At 36.7% G+C, this 20,719-nt stretch overlaps 1 protein-coding gene across 3 annotated transcripts in view; it reads left to right on the forward strand.

The window, feature by feature from the left end:
- Positions 1 to 19,505, forward strand: part of LOC117993365 (syndecan-like) — a 309,582-nt gene extending 290,077 nt beyond the window's left edge. Inside the window, exons 2-6 of one of the 3 annotated variants that reach the window (XR_011238252.1) lie at positions 7,347 to 7,740; positions 10,589 to 10,707; positions 11,395 to 11,521; positions 12,425 to 14,141; positions 14,266 to 19,505. Coding sequence is in view for 2 of the 3 variants with exons in the window: in XM_034981160.2 (XP_034837051.1) it covers positions 7,347 to 7,740; positions 10,589 to 10,707; positions 11,395 to 11,521; positions 12,425 to 12,597 (813 nt within the window). In the remaining variant the exon portion in view is untranslated. Of the gene's footprint in view, positions 1 to 7,346; positions 7,741 to 10,588; positions 10,708 to 11,394; positions 11,522 to 12,424 lie in introns of all 3 variants that reach the window. The other 2 variants (XM_034981160.2, XM_034981167.2) reach the window with 2 other exon arrangements.
- Positions 19,506 to 20,719: the final 1,214 nt, after the last annotated feature.

Consider the following 20,719-nt stretch of genomic DNA (forward strand, 5'->3'; position numbering starts at 1 on the left):
AAGCAACTGTGCACTGTGATTTTCAACTAGGTCCTGACGTCATCACTGTGGGCGGGGCCTTAGTTAGTATGCTGTCTGCGTTCGTCAGGTTCACATATATTGAGACTCGTATTATCGGTGTGTTTTCGCGTTTTTAACAACAAAAGGATGAAGTGTTGTGTTTTATCGTGTCAAAGTTATTCAGACAGACGTTCTGATGCTATGAATGGTATCACATTTCATTTGTAAGTAATTTTATACGTAATTATTAAAATAGTTCTAGATTATTGACATCTAGTGTGAGATAGCTGAACTATGTAGTGACATCAATATATTATCGATGTTAGGTCGCTAAGCGAGTAGTTTTGCTACTAACCCGCAGATGGAAAATTGAGAAGTGGGCGGCGTTCCACAACCCCTCACCCCGCAAAATGTCACTCGATATTTCATAGGGAAATCTTAATACAACATCTCCTCTTTGTTTCTGCTCTATGGTAATTACTATTCAGGAAAATGAATATTATACCTCTGCGTTTGACATTTTATGTAGGTACTACAACTGAGGGTAGATTATACAGAGAATGTGTAATGTTTTATACACTGATGTAATCACAAAGAATTCAACTTCAAGAGTACGCATATATACAAGGTTTTGAATGAAAATAAAATCGTACAATGTTTGCGGGGGACAGGGGAGAATGCTTTGTTCTGATTGGTGGACTCAAAAGTCACGTAATCAAGACAATGTGCGGAATGAGGTTACCGAACGGGCGTGGGCCGACTTTTATGCTAAGCAACTAACAACTAACAACAACAAGCTTGGCGATCGAGGGTGTCCGGCTATTAAGCGTCTATAGGTGGTGGTCTGTGGATGTAATACATCTAAATCTCCGAACTGTGTATGTAAATCAACTAAATCTTCGTTGGTTAATACAAAACTAGGCTTTGTTTGATTCATCGCCATCATTATCAACCCATCGCCGACTAACTGTCACCACAGTGTACGGACCTCCTCTCAGTATGAGAAGAAGAAGACTAGGTACCTATACCTATAGTGTTTTTCATGACAGGCGGATGTTTTTTTTTGTAAAATTTTTTTTTTAATAATGTCTTAGACTACATTAAACACTGTAAGCCTGTATGTAAAACAAAACAAACTTAATGTCTTTCGTTCTAAAATAACCTGACTAAGTAAAATTCGGGTGGGTAATAAAACAAGCTCTTCAGAAACGACCTGTACCTAATCAATTCTAGACGTGACCTATCTAGTACTCCCAAACAGTTGAAATAGGTCTAAGGAACCTGGAGCACTTAAGTAGCCACCACAGAGGTTTACACCCACGCAGTACCCTCTTAATATTCCCTCAGAGGCCGGGAGGATTTCCATTAAACTTTGTACATTTTAAACAGTTGCCTTTTGCGCCTACTTCGAAATTCATCGCATATTTAAAGGTTCTACAAAGAGCTTTGTTTAACTTTTTGAGCGGCTTTAAGGAGGACGGTAAACCTCCAAATTGTCAGCACAAAAGCTTTAAATGCTTTTCTATCCCAATTGCCGGGCCAATTTTTTCGTTTAAGTTTTGAAATTAAGAAGAGTAATTACAAATCGACGTTTTAGCGGTTGAACTATCGTGAGTGATACCTATCAGTCAGTGGCGTGCACAGGGTTTGAAGCCAGGGTAGGCATTAAGGTAGGAACCTGTTTACTGGCAGGTCATAATGAAAAATTTGCATTGAGCTATTACAACTGGTGATCTTCTTATTTATCTCACGCACCGCTGGGCGGAAGCCATTGACAGCAAGGAAGAGGCTCTGGCGGTCAGTCTTGATATTGCAAAAGCCTTTGATAGAGTTTGGCATGAGGCACTTCTATCGAAACTACCATCTTACGGACTACCAGTGAAGCTGTGTAATTGGGTCGCCAGTTTCCTTGACGGTCGCAGCATCAAGGTCGCTGTCGACGGTTTTTGCTCGGAACTCAAACCCATCAATGCTGGCGTCCCTCAGGGCTCGGTGCTATCGCCCACACTGTTCATCCTGCATATCAATGACATGTTGCATCACAACAACATCCATTGCTATGCGGATGACAGTACGGGTGATGCCCTGTACAAAGGACATACACAGCTTTCTCGCGCAGTGCTGGAGGAGTGTAGAGCCAAACTTGTGTCTGACATAGAAACCTGCCTAGGTAAAGTGTCAGAATGGGGCGCACAAAACCTAGTGCAATTTAACCCAACTAAAACACAAGTTTGCGCGTTTTCCGCCAAGAAGTCCCCTTTTACACTGCCTCTTCTCTTTCAGAGCACTCCCCTCACACCTTCCAACAGCATTGGGATCCTTGGAGTCCACATTTCGAGCGAGGTTCAATTCCGCGATCATTTGGAAAGCAAGGCCAAATTAGCCTCCAAAAAGCTTGGGGTGCTCAACAGAGCAAAGCGGTACTTCGCGCCCGAGCATAGGCTCCTACTCTATAAGGCGCAAGTCCGCCCTCACATGGAGTACTGCTCCCACCTTTGGGCTGGAGCACCCCAGTACCAACTCCTTCCATTTGATCGGATCCAAAGGCGGGCTGTTCGACTTGTGGACGATCCCAAACTAACCGCCTCGTTGGAAAGCCTGGAGCACCGCAGAGACGTTAGCTCTCTATGCGTGTTCTATCGCCTGTATAATGGGGAGTGCTCTGAAGAGCTTTTTGACCTCATTCCACCCTCTTTTTTCTACAACCGCACCGCGCGCCACCGTAAGGAATTTCACCCTCACCATCTGGGTGTCTGGTGCACTTCGACCGTCCGCTGCGCCAGATCCTTCTTTCCACGCACGTGCAAACTGTGGAACCAACTCCCATCGGCGGTGTTCCCACTAGATTATAACATGGGGTTATTCAAGGGGCGGACCAACAAATTCCTAAAAGGCCGGCAACGCATCGGCGGCTCCTCTGGTGCTGCAAATGTTCATGGGCGGCGGTAATCACTTAACATCAGGTGACCCGCCTGCTCGCTTGCTCGCTATATCTATTAAAAAAAAAAAAAAAAAAAAAAAAGCAGTGCATTTATGCCTCTGTGCCCTACACGCCACTGCTATCAGTACCCTTATTATAAATGCGAAAGTTTGTTCGAATTAGAAATGAGGAGGCAAATCGCTTCGTACGTATCCGTGGAATTTTGACTACTTACGGGTGCAGACCATGGCGACAGAGGCGTCTCTAGCCCTTGTGGCGCCCGTGTGCAACCAGTACCCTGGCGCCCTCTAGTCTAGTAGGAGCAGGGTCAAAATGGAATACTAACAGTTATATTTTCAAACGGAAATTCGGATGCAAATGGTGCAATTTTAAATGATGATGGCGTCGGCCATAACACGCGCGCAGGGTCTTTGAGAGCGCCGGCATCGACGCATCTTTGGAGGTGTCGCATTAGACCCGGCGCCCGTGTGCGCCGCACACCCTGCACCATAGGTAAAGACGCCTCTGCTTGGCTATGCTTTGCGGTACGAAACTATCTTGACTGTCACTGGCTATAAATGTTTTAAAAAAAATACGGCAGGGCAGTGGAGTTTTCAATTTTAATTTCGTTAATTTTTCTGCCATCAGTTCCCCTTTCTAATATGAAAGCTTTTCGAAGATATTTTTGCTGTAAATTGACATTTATTTTCACCCACTCAAAAAGGGTAATAAACCTCTCAATACACAACATAAAAAGTCAACAGGTAACGAATTACGTTTCAAGTGTTGGTAAAAAAACCGCCCAAGTGCGAGTCAGACTCGCGCACTGAGGGTTCCGTACTACAATCGTATTTTATCGAAATTTTGCACGATAAATCAAAAACGATTATGCCAAAAAATAAATAAAAATCTGTTTTAGTGTACAAGTAAAGCCCTTTTATATGATACCCCACTTGGTATAGTTATCTTACTTTGAAAGTTGAAAATAGCAATATTTGTTCATGAACACATTTTAATTTTTTTCTTGTGATGTAACCACAAATTCTCAATTTTCAGATTTTTCCCCTCATGTCTGCTATAAGACCTACCTTCCTGCCAAATTTCATGATTCTAGGTCAACGGAAAGTACCCTATAGGTTTCTTGACAGACAGACGACAAAGTGATCCTATAAGGATTCCGTTTTTGAGGTACGGAACCCTAAAAACGCAAATACAATTCATCGAAATAAGTAACGAATTCTCTGAATACAGGTCAAAGCTTTATATCCCAAAGGAATAAATAATAATAGCTATTACCGGCCGAAACGTGCTCGTAATGGCTTCAGAATATGTTATTAGAATATTAGAATAAATATGGCTTTCATGAGCTGAATTTTTAATGAGTAATTAAGCTTTTATAATCCACGCGAAGGGATCATGTATGGATATACCCACGATATAATATACCTAATAAAAAATTTCGCCGGCAAAAATCCAGCACCATTTGCTGCTATAGTATTCAAATTAAAATAAACAATGTGGCTAATTCTTTTGTACACAATCTCTAAACTAAACTAAAATGGCACCTCTAAATCTATTGCTATCCCTTTCATAATGTTGCTTGCGGAAAACGATGGCACTAGATTTAGACCTGTTAATTTAGTTTAGTTTAGAGATTGTGTACAAGAGAATCGGCCACATTATATTTTGTTTCTTTATTATCCAAAACTAATTATTTTAAACTAGCTGATGCCTGTGACTTTGCTCGCGTGAATTTTAAAAATACCGTGAGATTTGATTTTCCGGAATAAAAGTAACCTGATAGAAGTATAATATGTCACTCTCCTATATGAAACCAATAAACAAACACACTTTCGCATTCATAAAATGGGTAGTGATGCGAAACTGTGTCTGTCTGTTTCACAGCACATTAGATTGATCGATTTTGACGAAATAGGACAGGGATAGCTTGCAACCCGGTGCGGGCACTATAAACATTAGGATATCGGTGACGTGAACTTGAAGTTTTTACCCGCCCCAAAATTGCCCAACGCGCCTAAAGAAGTTTTCACATCAAAAATGAGCGCCCAGCTACTCACCGCTTACCGATTAATTATTAACAGTCTCAATCACTATCTATTTTTATTTATTTTTACTTTTATTTTGTGTTTATTTATTTTTACTTTTATTCCACTTATCTGTCGTCTATTCCTCTCTTATTTACTGTTGTATTTTCATTTATATATATATATACATACGTATATTATGTGTATTTACTTTATTTAATCAGTACACCCCTTCCGCTTTCTTTAATTTTTATAATATCCTCTACCCTAAGGTTGCCTGGAAGAGATCGCTATTTTAGCGATAAGGCCGCCTATTGTACATGCTGTATTTGTTATATGTCTATTGTTTTTGTTTTGGTGTAGAATAAAGCATATTTTACTTTTACTTTACTTTACTTTATTATATAATTAATCTGAGCTAGAGTTATTCATAAAAAATAAATCATACTTAACAATATAGGTATGGTACGCAACAGGTCACGATGGCAATCGTGTTGGGGACGCCCTGCACACCCGCACAGCTCCCCAAGTGTGCTTCCCCCACCCGCCTCATACCCCGATTGCCATCTCGACCTGTCGCGTACTATAACTACTCATCTAAGGTAATCATAAAATAATATCTATTACGGTTTGCGGTTTGCTGGAATTAAACCCCGAGCTGGAATAATGTGAAAATAAATTGCTTTTTATCCAAATACAGGAGTATTGATATACTATGTTTACCTACCTACTTGAATATTTTACTTAGGGTAACACCGACTCGAAAAATACGTTGGCTGGATCCCGTTGTATTTGAACTGATTTTAATTTTTATTATTAGGTTATTTTAGTACTTACTGAATTGTAGGTTTCTAAAAAAATTAAAGAAACTACAGAAACGCTTACTTCTTAATATTTGCCTGAGAGTCCAAATACCAATTTTCATACTTAGATGTAACTTAAAAAATGACGGACTTTCACACAAACTTTGAACTCTTCACAAACTTTTAAGTTTCTTGGCGGTGAAATTTCTAAAAATACTGAAAATGTAAAGTTTCTTCATTTTTAATCGAAAGTCTAAATAAGTACCAATTTTCTTCGATATAATTTTAAAAAAGATGGATTTTCATACAAACTTCCATCCCCTATAAGTGCCTACGTCACAAAAGGAAACTATTGTAAAAATTTCTAGTTTCTAACCCCAGCGGCTCAGGTTGTGTGTTGATAGAGTCAGTCAATCAGTCAGGGCAAGTATTTTTATATTATGTAAAGATTACTTATTGTATGTTGATCTATAAAACACCATCAAGTGCTACCAAACGCTGATCGCAGATTTTTTTTATTTTAACTTTGAAATAGAATATTTTGTAATTATTGTAAATTAAAAATTCACGCAGTCGCATAATGTAACCTTCTTTTATTTACGCAACCTCATGAATAACTTATAATATTTAAAGGTTTATGGATACATAGTACGTAGCAAATCATGGGTAAGTCTCTGAACCGAACCCGACGTTACTAGCGCCGCCTTACGTAGGAGCCTGAAAACGTTTCCTGCAAGCCTTCCCACATCCGCAAACCGGCATCTGTCGGCAAGCGGCGAGAACCAACGGTCCTCCCTGTCTTACCCCACCCCACGAAAACAGCCTATTGATCGCCTACCGTCACTACACAACTTACGCTAACCGAAAGGACACTGCCAAAGCTCAGAAAACCTATTAACTACCAATAACAAAACGTTAAACCTAAGCATAACTTACATCGAAGGTTCCTAGGACGTTAAGGTGAGTGGATTTTTATTAAAAACGTCATTGGAGCCCATTCAATACGATTTCACAATTCATGATGACGTAGACGCGCTTTTCATGACAGCTAATCCGTGCTTTACGGCGAAAAGTGAACAATTGTGCCTTAATTTTCGTGAAATAGTGTTGTAGTATTCACTAAAGTGATATTGAATTCAGAACATATAGTGCTGTTGAAAGTGCATATTTGATGCCTCGTTGAATTTTCTGGAAATAGGTCGACTGCGTATGGCTACGTTGCAGTAGGTAGTTATTCAATCTTTTTGCGTACTTCGCGAATAAATCTAGGTCCGATCGGAATCAAGGCCAAGTGTTTTAGTTTAACTTTGTGTGAATTGATAAACATCTGTAAATTGAAATCTGATATATTTACCGGTAAATGCGATTGAGAAGTGAAAAATATATTTCTGCAACCTTATACTAAGATTCTTACTACCTCTACGTCCACCAACCTAGACTGCATCATTAGGTGTTGCATTGCCCATATATTTCAGACCAAGATGACTTAAATTAATCCTATATCCGAAAATCGTAGATGTTTAGTATACATAAATAATTTGAAGTAGTGTATTAAAATATGAAACTTTTCAATTCCAGGAGGGAGCAGTTTCAGGCGTTCCGCCGACAGAAGGCGCGCCGCACCAACAGGACGACCCGCTCGCGTCCGACAAGGACAACCTCTTCATAGACGATGATGGCTCCGGTCTAGAGATCGACGAGAGCTCCGGCTCCGGCTGGGGACCGGGCCCCGGCCCGGACGACGAGGACGGCCGCGCCGGCTCAGGTGACGCACCGGACGCGCCGCCAGATGACGAAGACTTCAAACCCCGCCCCCCTAAACAAGAAGCGGAACCGGGTCTCGACTACAATGAGTCGGATATCGACAACGATGAGTTCGAAACTCAATACAATGAGTCGGAGAGCAACCCGGTTCCGAAAACGGAACCGCCACCTGAACCTGAACCAGTAGATACGTTCGATGTAGTCAGTCGTGAGTAGAGGCTGAAGCATGCCAGTTTTGTTGCCAATTATTTTATTTGACTTTGGTTTGTTGCACGAAACATGAAAATACTTAATATAATGAAATAAAGAATAGAAAGACTAAAGCATTTCTATACTTAACAACAATATGAAATGGGCAGTGACTAAAAATAGAACCGTAATCATCTTAGAGCGTAATAAGATGATTCATAATTTTCAGTAAAAGACCTATTATTTACTATACTCTAAATTTAGATATCCTAATTAGGATTTGAGCTAGACGTGATAAGTGAGAGAGATAAACAAAGTCAGAAGTTTTGTCATTATTGTTTCATTTTTATGTCGCATCGCTGAAATAACTTAATAATATAAACTCACAGTAACCATTGTGGCCTATTGAAGCGCCTTCACGCCCGAATTATTCTCGGCCTTGCTTGGTTTTTGTAGTAATATTTATCTCATGAGTCCATGAGATTTCGTGCAACAGACCTTTATATTTGACTTTTAGTTGTATTACTTGTGCAATCATAGTCTGTGATATTTTTGAAACTTATCAATTTCAAATCATCTCATTTTCGTGGTATTTATATGATTGTCCAGAAAACATAATTATTATAATAATTTTATTTTCTGAAGGCAAGGCAATGATTACACATTTAACTTTATGATAATTATTTAAATAAGCATATCTTTTATTTTACTGTCATATCATATATTATCGATATTAGGCTTATTAGTATTACTTTACTATTAGTATATTTCAATAGTATATATATCTAATTACTTTATCATATTAACTGCGGCCCTAAATTTCATAAATGTAATTTCTTTTGTATTACCTAATATTTATTTATCTTTTTTACTGGGTCGCCAAAGTTTCATAAACTATACTTTATTCAGAATAACTTCTAGTACTTAAATATTTATAAATATTTTTCATTGTTTTCTCAAATCAATGAAGTGATAGATATGATATACATAATAATTAGAAAATTTAGACAAGTAGAAGAAGACATATAATATCATGATATTCAAATATTATTCGTCGATACAATCTTCAATATACTAATATACCTATTCCATTTAGATTATTGTAATTAGAGCTATATTCATTTAGGACAGTAGACAATACTAGGTCTATGTAGGTAATATTTTATTCATTTCTTAGAATTCCAATTTCCATCATTGTTTACTACCTAGTACACAAAGTTTTCGTGTCGTTGCTGTATGGACGCGCTGTAACGTCGCAACCTTGATTTGTGTTTTAATTATTATCAACAGTACTTCGCTTGCAAACGTAATTATGTTAATTAATCCCGCAATAGTTTCCTGAACATTCGACTAAGCGGTTATTTCTACGGGCCGTTTTCCCTAATTGCTGTTGTTTACTGTCTAAAAATGTGAAATAACTATTACTAATTTCAATAGATATATAAATGACAATCATAGTTCTATTGGTTTCAAGGAATTCGGTAAGTTTCGATGTGAACAATTAGCATATTCTTTTATGCATGAGATCATTAGTATGTCATCCCAACAGTTTGCGCGACAACTAGAAATAAAATTGAAATAAAACTATTCAGAGATTGCAAAAAGATTTAAAATTTAATATCGTTTATATTTAAACTGAAATATTCACAAATAATTGTTTCTACATTTTTGAATTTAGTAAATATTCTTAGGTCAAACTGCAAAGATTTCGCTTTATAATAATATCTTAATGTTATAATTATAAAAATAAATTAAGTATATATTTTTTCAGTTTAACAATATTTATGAGAATATTTTAACAATGTAAAAACCAATGATTAACCTAAAACCGCACTAGACGATTCACATAGATATTATGACGAATCGCATTTTATTAAAAACAATGCTGTAAACAAATGATAAATATAAGAATAGTTTCATTTCAAAGATGACGCTAATTGGTATTCTATCATTCTATTTTTCAAGCCCAATTTTTCATACTTATTCCAATCTATCCAATCCCATTTTTGCATGTTCTTCAAATACGTTTTTTCTCCATTTCTCATTGTATCATCTTTTTTCTTATATTTAAGATCGTCTTGCTATTTCTACTTCCTTACATTTATCAAACCCATTCCTAAATTTAAATTATCTGGTACTAACAAGTCTTCGTCATCTAATTAACACACCTTATAATCATATTATATTAACAACTCTTCGTTATCTAACTAACACACCTTAACTAATTAAACAATACCTTTCACTCGAAACAAACTCCCTTATACTGAATCAGTTTTAAAGATCCCATTAAGTTAATGAACTTTACTTAATTTTACATTAATAATAATTATATGCAAAACTTCCTATTGTTATTTGAATTTTTAGACGATTGCTGATTGTAAATTATTTTGACACCCCATAATAAACGGTAACGAATCAGCGAGTTATTTAAAAAATATTTATAAAATTGCATATCTATAGATGCCTTGATAAAAACAATAAAATATTAAAGCGCCTTCAGGTCAGAAATGCTCAGTTATACCTAACTATTCTACATGTACCTTTTATATACTTATTTAATCTATTAACGATTATGTGCGCGCATCTGCATTGCCTGGAACTTGGAAGATATAAAAAATAAGATAGTTATATATACGATAGTTTTTTAAAGCATTTCTAACCCTTCGACTTTTCAGTGCAGCATAAAAAATCTTTAAGTAGGTATCTAACACTTAATCCTCGCTAGTAAATAACTTAAGACTAGATTACATAAACTGAGGAAACTTAAGCTAGAAATATAAAATCTCTCAAACTGAGGAGTCTTAATTAAGAACCTTCACACGATCATGGCCCAGTAGTTAAAGCACTAATCAACTTAATCATTCCAGCTCGTATATTGAAGCCTTCAGAGGGAGCACCAGACACCCGCGGGCCCGGGGAGGAACCGCCTCGGCCAGACCAGACTGATATCAGTATATCAGGGGAAGAAGTTAACCCACCTGTTATTGTAAGTAGAATTTTCTTTCCTGTATCTTCTGTTCTATTTTGTTGTGGTTAGTTGAATCAACCAATAATACGTAACTCATTTTGAACATCAGTTGGTAAGGCACTAAAAAACTCTTGGAGCAGAACAACATTATGTTTAAGTTAATGAAGTTTTTATAAATATTGTGCTGCTTATTCGCTGCGCCGCTTGCGACGCCCAAAAAGTAAACGGCGTGAATTAACGACAAAATTGTGCAATTTTATCCTTGTAAGCCCTTCGTCCCTAAAAGACTTTTTATTACTCGTCTACGATACGCTCCTCGAGGCGTAGCCTTCTTACGCGGGTAGGGCGCGGGGTAATCGTTCTTGTTACCACGATGTTGCCCTTCTAGCCGGAAAATTAGCGGCTAGGAGCCGGCAGCGAAATTCCGGTAAAATATGTCATATCTATTATGTTCTACACGCTGTGGATGATAGGTTCGCCGTCTTCCGAGGTGATGTCAGGCCCGATGGAGAACTCCGCGCTGCGATAGGCGATAGGCTCGCCTTCGCGCTTCGAGATATGATCACTGGTGAAAATTTAACAAAAAGAATTTTATTCAGAGTATTGATTGCACCCGGGCACTACACATAGGCTAGAGGTAACCCTGGCAACAGTGAACAACAAATAACATGAACCCTAGTACATTGAATCATTTCTCAATTCCAGGACCAGGAGCAATCGGGTTCGAATATAGAACCAAAGTCGCAGCCAGCGGACAACGGCGTGTTCATCATGAACGCCAAGCCGGAAGACCGCGCCACCAGCTTCTTCGCGCAACCTGGCATACTTGCCGGTCAGTATTTAAGAACTTTTTCCATATTACCGACATAATATAGGTTGACCACAAGGCCACTTTTACAAAAGGATTACGCATAAACCTTTTTATAAATGGTGTACGAATGTACAACCCACTTGTACTTACCTACCTTTAATGGTAAAATTACAACGTGAGGATAAACTTAGGTATACCTATTTTAAGCGCCTTTAACTGATCCTTAGCCTACTTATTTGCATTGCAATCTGTTCTCATAAAATGAAAAAACTGATCAACTGCCCTATCAACATATACAGCATAAACGTCATGTTTCTGGACCTAACATCTGGACTGTTCAAGTAGGCTTTCTCTGTTTCTAAAAATCCTTTACTTTAGAGAGTAGCAGAAGGATTTTCAGAATTCCCATCTCTGCGAAGCTGTAGGGGTGGGAGGAGTGAGGGATTCTAGGGGGCTGATTGGCTATTATTTTGAAAAGCTATTAGGGATCAAAAAGTATAAATACTTTATGATCATTTTAAATCATATTTGAAATTTAAAAAGTCTATTTCTATTTAAGCTCAGAGTCACTCAGCGGGCGATTGAGAGAGCTATGCTTGGAGTTTCTTTGCGTGATCAGAAATGAGGAGATCCGTAGGAGAACTAGAGTAACCGACATAGAACAACGGGTTGCGAAGCTCAAGTGGCTTCACCTTCGCAACCCGTTGTACGAACTACATTGCAGGGCACATAGTTCGTACAACCGATAGACGTTGGAAGACCCTCACTAGGTGGACGGACGACATCAGACGAGTCGCAGGGAGTCGCTGGATCCAGGCGGCGCAAGACCGTGGCGTGTGGAAGTCCCTACAAGAGACCTATGTCCAGCAGTGGACGTCTATTGGTTGATGATGATGATGATGATGATTTCTATTTGTATTTCAGCTGTGATCGGCGGAGCGGTAGTAGGACTACTCTGCGCGATCCTGGTGGTGATGTTCATCGTGTACCGCATGCGCAAGAAGGACGAGGGCTCGTACGCGCTGGACGAGCCCAAGCGCAGCCCCGCCGCCGCCTCCTACGGCAAGGGCCACAACAACCGCGAGTTCTATGCGTGAGAACACACCGAACAAACTCTGCCACAAGTCTATTAAGTTCACACCATACAGCTCCATAGATCGCGTTGAGTGTATCTTTTTGTTTGAATCCGGCACGGAAGTTGTGAAGCATTGCTACTATCGCAATTCTGATTGGCTGAATTTATGGTATCCTTGCTGCAAACGTGCAGTTATAGTTAGCCAGAGGTGATTGCGAAAGTCGCACTATAGCTGTCAAACCACGGGTGATGGTAGGTCGGCTGAGATCTATATGGCGTACTTTGACTTATCTAAGACTTAAAACGAGACAGATTTATGTCAGCGATATAACGCAGTACTTAAGTCTGAGAAAAGTCAAAGTTCGCTCTATAGATCTCGCTCGAGTAAAATCTGAATTTATACTAGTCTTGCTAAGCCAGTTAAGCCAGTTAGCCACTCAAAGGTGATTGCGATTGTCACATTGTAGCAGTCAAACTATGGCAGTAGGTCTACGCATTTTCGCGAGCATGCCTCCCAAGTCCCAGAAGACATTACAAACTAAATGACAAGAGGCCATACGAGGGTTAGCCGTCCACACTTTCTATTCACTCAGTTGCCTGCTACGCCTTCGACTGTGACCAAAGTACTGTCAGTATTCCCAGTATTCCAAGAGGAATGCATTGTTGATAAGCCAAAGCGAAGGCACTGATTACATTCTTGCCTCGTGGAGAGTGCGTATGCAGAGTAAATGAGATAAACCTCAATAGTGTGTAGGTGGGTACGCGAATATCGTGATTTGTCTAATGGTAACCTACCATACATTATTGGCAGCTTTACCTATTCCAGTGACGAGTTTAATTTTTCAAAAATATATACTCAAAGCTTAGGTCTTGCACGAATACACTTGTTATGAACTAGAAGAAGAATTCGAGGATTGATATTTAAATATCTACCGCAACAGCAGTAGCTCAAGCACAATTAGTGTGAAAACACTTTCACGCGTTGCCATAGCCGCGAGAGAAATCTTTCTCACGATTTTTCATCGACATATCGGTGCAAAAGTTGCGAGAGAGATACATGTGCCAGATTGATTGTGCTCGGGCTGCTGAATGCTGTTATTGGTTAGAAAACGGTACCTAATAGATAAATGTGCTTGTAACGTTGAAAATGTATTATTGTAAATGCTCGAATATTTCAGAAGACAAACGTTATCGTGCAAGACTTCATACGACACAATTTTATCTGAAAAATGTTACGATAAATGTCAAAAGTCTAACGGCCATGAAAAAAAAAGCGTAGCGGCCATTTTGAAATTGACGTAACGTTCTTTACTTTGACGAATACCGTCAATTTTAACATTCCCATATTGTGGCTAAATTTGTTCTGGAACGAAATCAATAAATAATGAAAAAAATATCAACATGGTAACTGTACTGATTGTACTTCTTGTGTACAAACTATGTACTATCCAATGTTGTATGTTCGACGTACGTACGTATGTATGATAATTTATAATATGCATTGAATATCAAAATAATTATCAATTCTTAAGACCAAATTTTGTAATGGGGTGAAGTAAATGAAATGTCTCACTGCCGTACTCAGAGTCGCTTAATCGTTACTTAAGTTTAGTTAAAACGAGACAGAGCTCACGTAAATCTGTCTCGTTTTAACTCAATCTTAAGTAACGATTAGCGACTCTGAGTGCAGCTGTAAGTGTATTCTTCTGCTGTTTCGAGACCAATGTGTTTTGAGTGTTGAAGTATCACTAATGATAAATCTATAGTTGAATCTGAATGGGAGATCTTGTAAAATGATTTTTTCTGTAAAAAATAAATGTGCCATCCGCTTCCTTCGATTGTATATTTGCCAATCATGTTAGTTTTATTCTCATCGCATAGATTATAATTATATCATAACAGATAGTCTATGGACACGTCCATGTCTTCATTGTCTATACCTATCATATTGTGTAAAGCTAATATTATGTACCTATGTTCCTTGATCTAATACTGGTAAAAATTTCGTAACATGATGATGTAGTTGGTAACAAAAGTACATTGTGATACAAGGGTAGTAAGTGGATATTACAAACGAGTTGACGTAACGTAAGTGAACCTGAGCCGTAGATAAGGATTTACCTACGTCGCGAGATTACAATAATCCTAAATCGTCATGCCCGTGTATCACACATCGTTGTTTAATATATTTGTGAGGTGCTTATTCAAAAACAAACATTTCTTACGCCAAATACTTATTTCGAGGTTTTGGCTACAAAAAACCATTAATAGCAATAAATAAATAAAAACATTAACGTATGGCCCTTACTAATAAAAATTACACACTAGGTACTTCTTCACAGTCTTAAGAAGTGTCACAATATTTATCTACGATTACGAGTGCGCAAAGTTAACAATAATTAAACAAACATGGCCACCTACTTAGTTCACAAGGTTTTTAATAGTAATGAGATGACAAATATAATGAAAGGGATAGGTACATAATATAAGCTTTTACCTTGTTTCCAGAATTAGTGGACATTGAAATTTTATTCTACAGAATATGACGTATAGGATCATTTTATCGAATCAAATACTATCTAATATTAATTCTTTAGTTAAATTTCATTAATCTTTACTAATTTAATGTAGGCATATGCTAATGGTCCTATTACATCAGGTAATATCGCTGCTGTATCCTATGATGAAAATAAGAGACCATAATATTTTGTTAATATTTTACTTAAAAAGCATTGGAAAACCCGTTTTATTACTTACCTCTTTTGAATCGTCTAATTTACCTAGCAATATTATTATTATTATTTTCAACATTTCATTTGTAAAGAATGACAACTTAAAATAATAATAAATATTATAGGTAGGTAGGCATTTATAGTATAAATGTAATCCAATCGAAGGATTTTTATTTTACAGTAAAAATATAAAATACTTATAGATTTAAAAAATTAAATCAAATATTAGAGATATTGGTGTGAATTTATGTATCCAATTTGTTTTGTAGGTACCTACATCATGGTATATGAAAAAATAAATAAATAATAATAAAATCATACCAGTAGGTAACTATAAAATGTTCTTGCATTTCGAGTGCTCGTGGCTCGTGCAAGCAAAGTAATGTAAATGTGTGTGTTTGCTAGTGCTTGCTCGCCACTGATTGGTCCAACCGGCACGCACACTTACGCAATGTGCTTGTATGCGACGTAACCACAAGTAAAGTTCACGCGCGCTCGTGAATTTCAAGAACTTATTCGTACCTATAAGTATATAATAACTGGTTTATTGGTGAAGATTAATGAAACTTAGCTCTGTGTTCCTTTAGCATGTAAGACTTTTTTTTCTATAATAATTATCACTAATTGGGGGTTTTATTTTTTACTTATTTTTATAATGATGTAAGTAATTTTACGGATAGGACAATTGGGTATTTGAATCCAATTTTTTTATTACTTTATTATAAACTAGAATAAAAATAATGACGTGAACTGAAAAAACTAATTAAATCGATCAAATAACAAAAAAGTTATAAGCATTTAAATATTTCTGATTAGACAGAGATAGCGATACAGCAGTTTGACGTCACACCTACTAATGTAGCTTCGTGCGGTTTCATACAAATTTTCGTTTTGCAAGAAAAGGATAGAAGACTCCCACTCCAAAATTAAAATGCCTGTAACTTTGTAAATCTTTGTTGGATTTTAATATTTTTTTCAGTGTACGTCATTATTTTTATCCTAGTTTATAATAAAGTTTATAATAATATTTATCAAATTCAAAAGTAGGCAAATACCCAATTATTATTGTCAGTTGGGCTATGAAACAATTATTCTGTTTTTCGTGTTATTGCTATTTTGGTTTTATTTTAAAATTAATTTTCCGTGAGCTAGGCAACGAATTTTTATTCCAATATTTTATGTTTTCGATTAGATAATTTACTTATGTCTCTCTTAATAATAATTAATTGTGCTCAGTTTTTTTCTGCAATATTTTTACACTTAAATAAATTACGTTAAAATAAAATATGACAGTTAAGTCAATTAATTTATTTAAATTATACTAATTAATGGTCATGTACGAAACGATTGTTAATATTAATATTATTGTGTATGAATTTTCATAGATAATAAATACTTAATATAAAAAGTAATGTACCTACTAGTAATTTACGCGTATAATTAAGTAATTTTTTATCATGACTGTGTAAAATATTCGTCAATATCAGAGCACGACACCATTGAAAGAGAGCGTTTATCAATAGCTTAGAAATAAATTAATCAATTTTCAGTATTTCTTAAAACTATCCACATTTTATTATGATAGTGAATCTTCACAACTAACGTAATGTCGTGTCATTCGCCGATTGTGAGTACGCCCTCTGTGAACTTGTGAAGTAAGATTGCATTTTCGTTTAGACGCGTAAAATTTAACTCCTCATGCGCCATTTTAATTTTTTGCGTCAAATTTCATGTCAAAAGTATGATTTAGGTATTATTTTAAATGTGAACCTTTACTTTTGACATGACAGTTGACCCATAGAATTAAAATGACGCGTGAAAAGACATTGTTTACGGACTATACATGATGCTGATAATATACGTTGTATCTACCTGAAAAATCTTCGCCAGATGGCGTAGCAGTAATCGGCCACCAGGGAGTCTGTGACTACGCGTAGTGTATTGTCAGTTTGGCGTGAAAGAAAAGTTGAATATGTATGGAAAACAGTAAACTACGTTACGCTTGCTCACAGTCGATGACTGATAGACAATTCGATAGTGTGGACGCGCGCTAATGGCTATAGCATACTTTGACTAATTTGAGTAGACTACACTCACGATAGTTTAAATTCTAATAAGTATATCAATCTGACTTACTGCAGCTGTAAGCTCAAGTTGTAAAATCTAAATAATATGTATATGATTATTATTATTAAATATTTAACAAAGGCCTATCTATTAAATGGTTAAATTATTAATTTTTAAATAGCAGTGAATTTTTTAAAAATAATAATATTGAACATTTTAAAATAAAGTCATGAATAACTTATGGTAGCCATATTAAATGCAGGTAGTTTTTGAAAAATATTGTAAAAATACATTCCCCTGGGAAACATTATATGACATGAAATAAAACTAAAATAAAATAAACTAGCTACGACGCTCACTTAGTGTAAGAAACTGTACATTGTAATTGTAAATTCTTTTAGATCTAAATTAACTAATAAATACATTAATACAATACCTAACCAAATAATAAAACCCATTCAAATGTTAATACCTTGATTGCTCCTGCTAATTTCACACACAAATAACTTTTCGTAATGCCATTTATAAAGGTGATACATCCGAGTGAATGTTCACTCGAGTGACTGATTTTCATTCCAATTCCGGGTTTGGGCGTTTCATTTCGAGTAAATAAAAAATGAACAAAAAATGAACCCTCTGATATCACCCCGTTCGTCTGAATGAGTGAAATTAGAACGAGCTGTCAGGGTCATCAGATTATTTGGTCTTTTTTACTAAGAATCTTTTTTTATGCTATTAATAATAATATGTATATTGTGCAGTTGCTTATGACTGCGCTCACTGTGCATGTGTTTTCGCACAAAACCCTGCTGTGCGAACACGTACGATAACTTGATAAGTGACGAACAATCGATGTGTGAGCGGTCCTATAGCTTCTTCGTACAATATTATGGGAATCCTTTGATTGGGATCGTTCGTGCCGTTTCGTACGTGTCCGCGCGACCAAGTTTCGTACGAAAATTCATGCAAAATGAGCGCGGCTTAAAATGTGCAGTTATAAACATGAAATTAAATATAAAAACGCTAAGCCTACCTACTTCGATTTTCGAGTATAACATTTAATTTTATTAAAAATGTCTTGAAGTATATTTTTTTCTAAAGGCATATTATATTGTAGATATAAATTAAACAATATGAGATATATGATATAAATAATATTAAGTATCATCTTATATAATTAGTGCGCGTTTTGTATTTGCTAATAAACTGTTGATGATATTAAATTAAATATTTTTTATCTGTTAATTTAATAATTGTTAATGCATTTACGTGCTGCAAGTAAACAAGCATGAGTAATGGATAACTGCTTGCATTTAACGCCACGCAATTTATACATAAATAACACCGTAACCAACAATAAAACGTAATGCGTGGGAACATTAATTTAATTTATGTAGGTACAGCTTAGGTAAGTCTTTGTCCTTCACAGACTCATAAATCTAATTATATTTTTTGATTGCAGCAATTAGTTGCAGCTACAATTTACTTACTTTCAAAGTCTCAATTTTCGTGTTAATAAATATAATTTTTAATTTAAATATAATATGCCTATATTTTAGAAAAAATATGTCTTACGGAAGCAGCTTTCTAAGTGATATATTTTACTTTTTAATCCTAAAAAACAAAGGTATCTACAAAACTATTAATTACTTAAATCCAGCTACTAATTTCTCGTAAATAGGACTTATTTCACTTTAGCTAGGTACCTACCTTAATACACCTATTATATTGCGGATAATTTTAAAAGTGTTACATTTAAGTTTTGAAAGTGTTAACATCTAATTAAAAAATTAGCACAAGAATGTGACATGGATAGGTAATTGATATTCAACAATGGACGTCCATCGATTACCTCAATAACGACGACAATTTGGACCTTTGTTTTTTTTTTCAAAAAATAAACATACCTACCTATAAACCGAATTGAAAGTCAAATGCCTTCATATTGTAAAGAAAACTCAAAAAGTTATTCTGAGTGAAATAAGTCCTTAAAAATCGTCATGTTTTTTTACATTCTAATAATTTTATACTTAGTAAGGTTTAGATTTAGGGTAGGCATAAATATATCGATGTCCACCTTGTAAATAATGCTCCTTTACACTTAGGTAAATATACAGGTCATTATGAACAACTGTGTTTTATTTCCTCATTAAAATTTAAAGTACTTAGAGTAGCGACACACTTGCCGAATGTACGGCGCCGAAAGTTCAGTTCAATACGCTGGCAATGTTTTTTAAGTTACATCTACTGAATTTCTGATGCGCTCGGCGTAGCGCCGTACCTTTCGTTGGGCGATTACTTCAGCTAGAACGCATTCAATGTATTTTGCATATCGTCACATTACGCGACGCGTTACGCGACCGAAAGTTCGGCGCGTGTACTTCTTCTAAGCCCTCTATAATAGCCAATATTGTAATAGAATCCATCTTTCTGGCTATTCAACGCGTCGCAACCGCACACCACAAAGTGACGATACCGGCTGACGACGACACCATTACGTAACGCAATTTTTCGTCGCGTAAAGCTCTGAACTAAACGCCCGGCGCCGCCCCGTCCGACTATTCGGCACACGAGTTGTTTGGTGTGTCACGCCAACGGAATAAATAGTACGACCAAATAGTTCAGTCGCTGCAGTATCGTCGCCGTACGTTCAGCAGGTGCGTCGCTACCCTTAGTACAGTCCGCGACAGGTTGAGATAGCAATCGGAGTATGAGGCGTGGGAACGCCCCGCAAACCCGCACGTCTCCCGCGCTCGCCCGCACTGGGTTAGCTCGGGAGCTGTACGCGTTTCCGCCCCGATTGCCACTTCAGCCTGTCGCGTACTATACCTTAACTACTGCAATAAGCGATCATCAAAAGATGAATTCTGAATTGACGAGATTATTTTTTTATTCATTCATTATTACAAGTTATCAATTCCATTCCATTTCCAGTTTCATACCGATACCAATTCCATTACAAGTTACAATCTCACCAGGTGGTAAGTGGTGATACAGTCTAAGATGGAAGCGGGCTAACTTGGAAGGGGTATGGCAGTTATTCTTTAACTCTATTAACTAACTATGCCCTGAAAGCTGACAACCTAAATGCCGATTTTCACCTTTCTAACTCAAACTCAAAAACATAGGACTTTCATACAACCCTCTAACCCCCATTTCACCCCCTTAGGGGAGGATTTTATCAAAACCGTTTCTTATCTGACACCTAGGTACATCCTAGAAGAAACCTACCTTCCTTTATAGTTTCTGAGATTTCGTGATTAGTCAGTCATTCAGTCAGTCAGTGAAGTGGTATTTCGCTTTTATATATATATATATAGATTATAGATATATTCGCTTATATAT

Source organism: Maniola hyperantus, chromosome 2, assembly GCF_902806685.2.
Source record: "Maniola hyperantus chromosome 2, iAphHyp1.2, whole genome shotgun sequence".
NCBI lineage: Eukaryota > Metazoa > Arthropoda > Insecta > Lepidoptera > Nymphalidae > Maniola > Maniola hyperantus.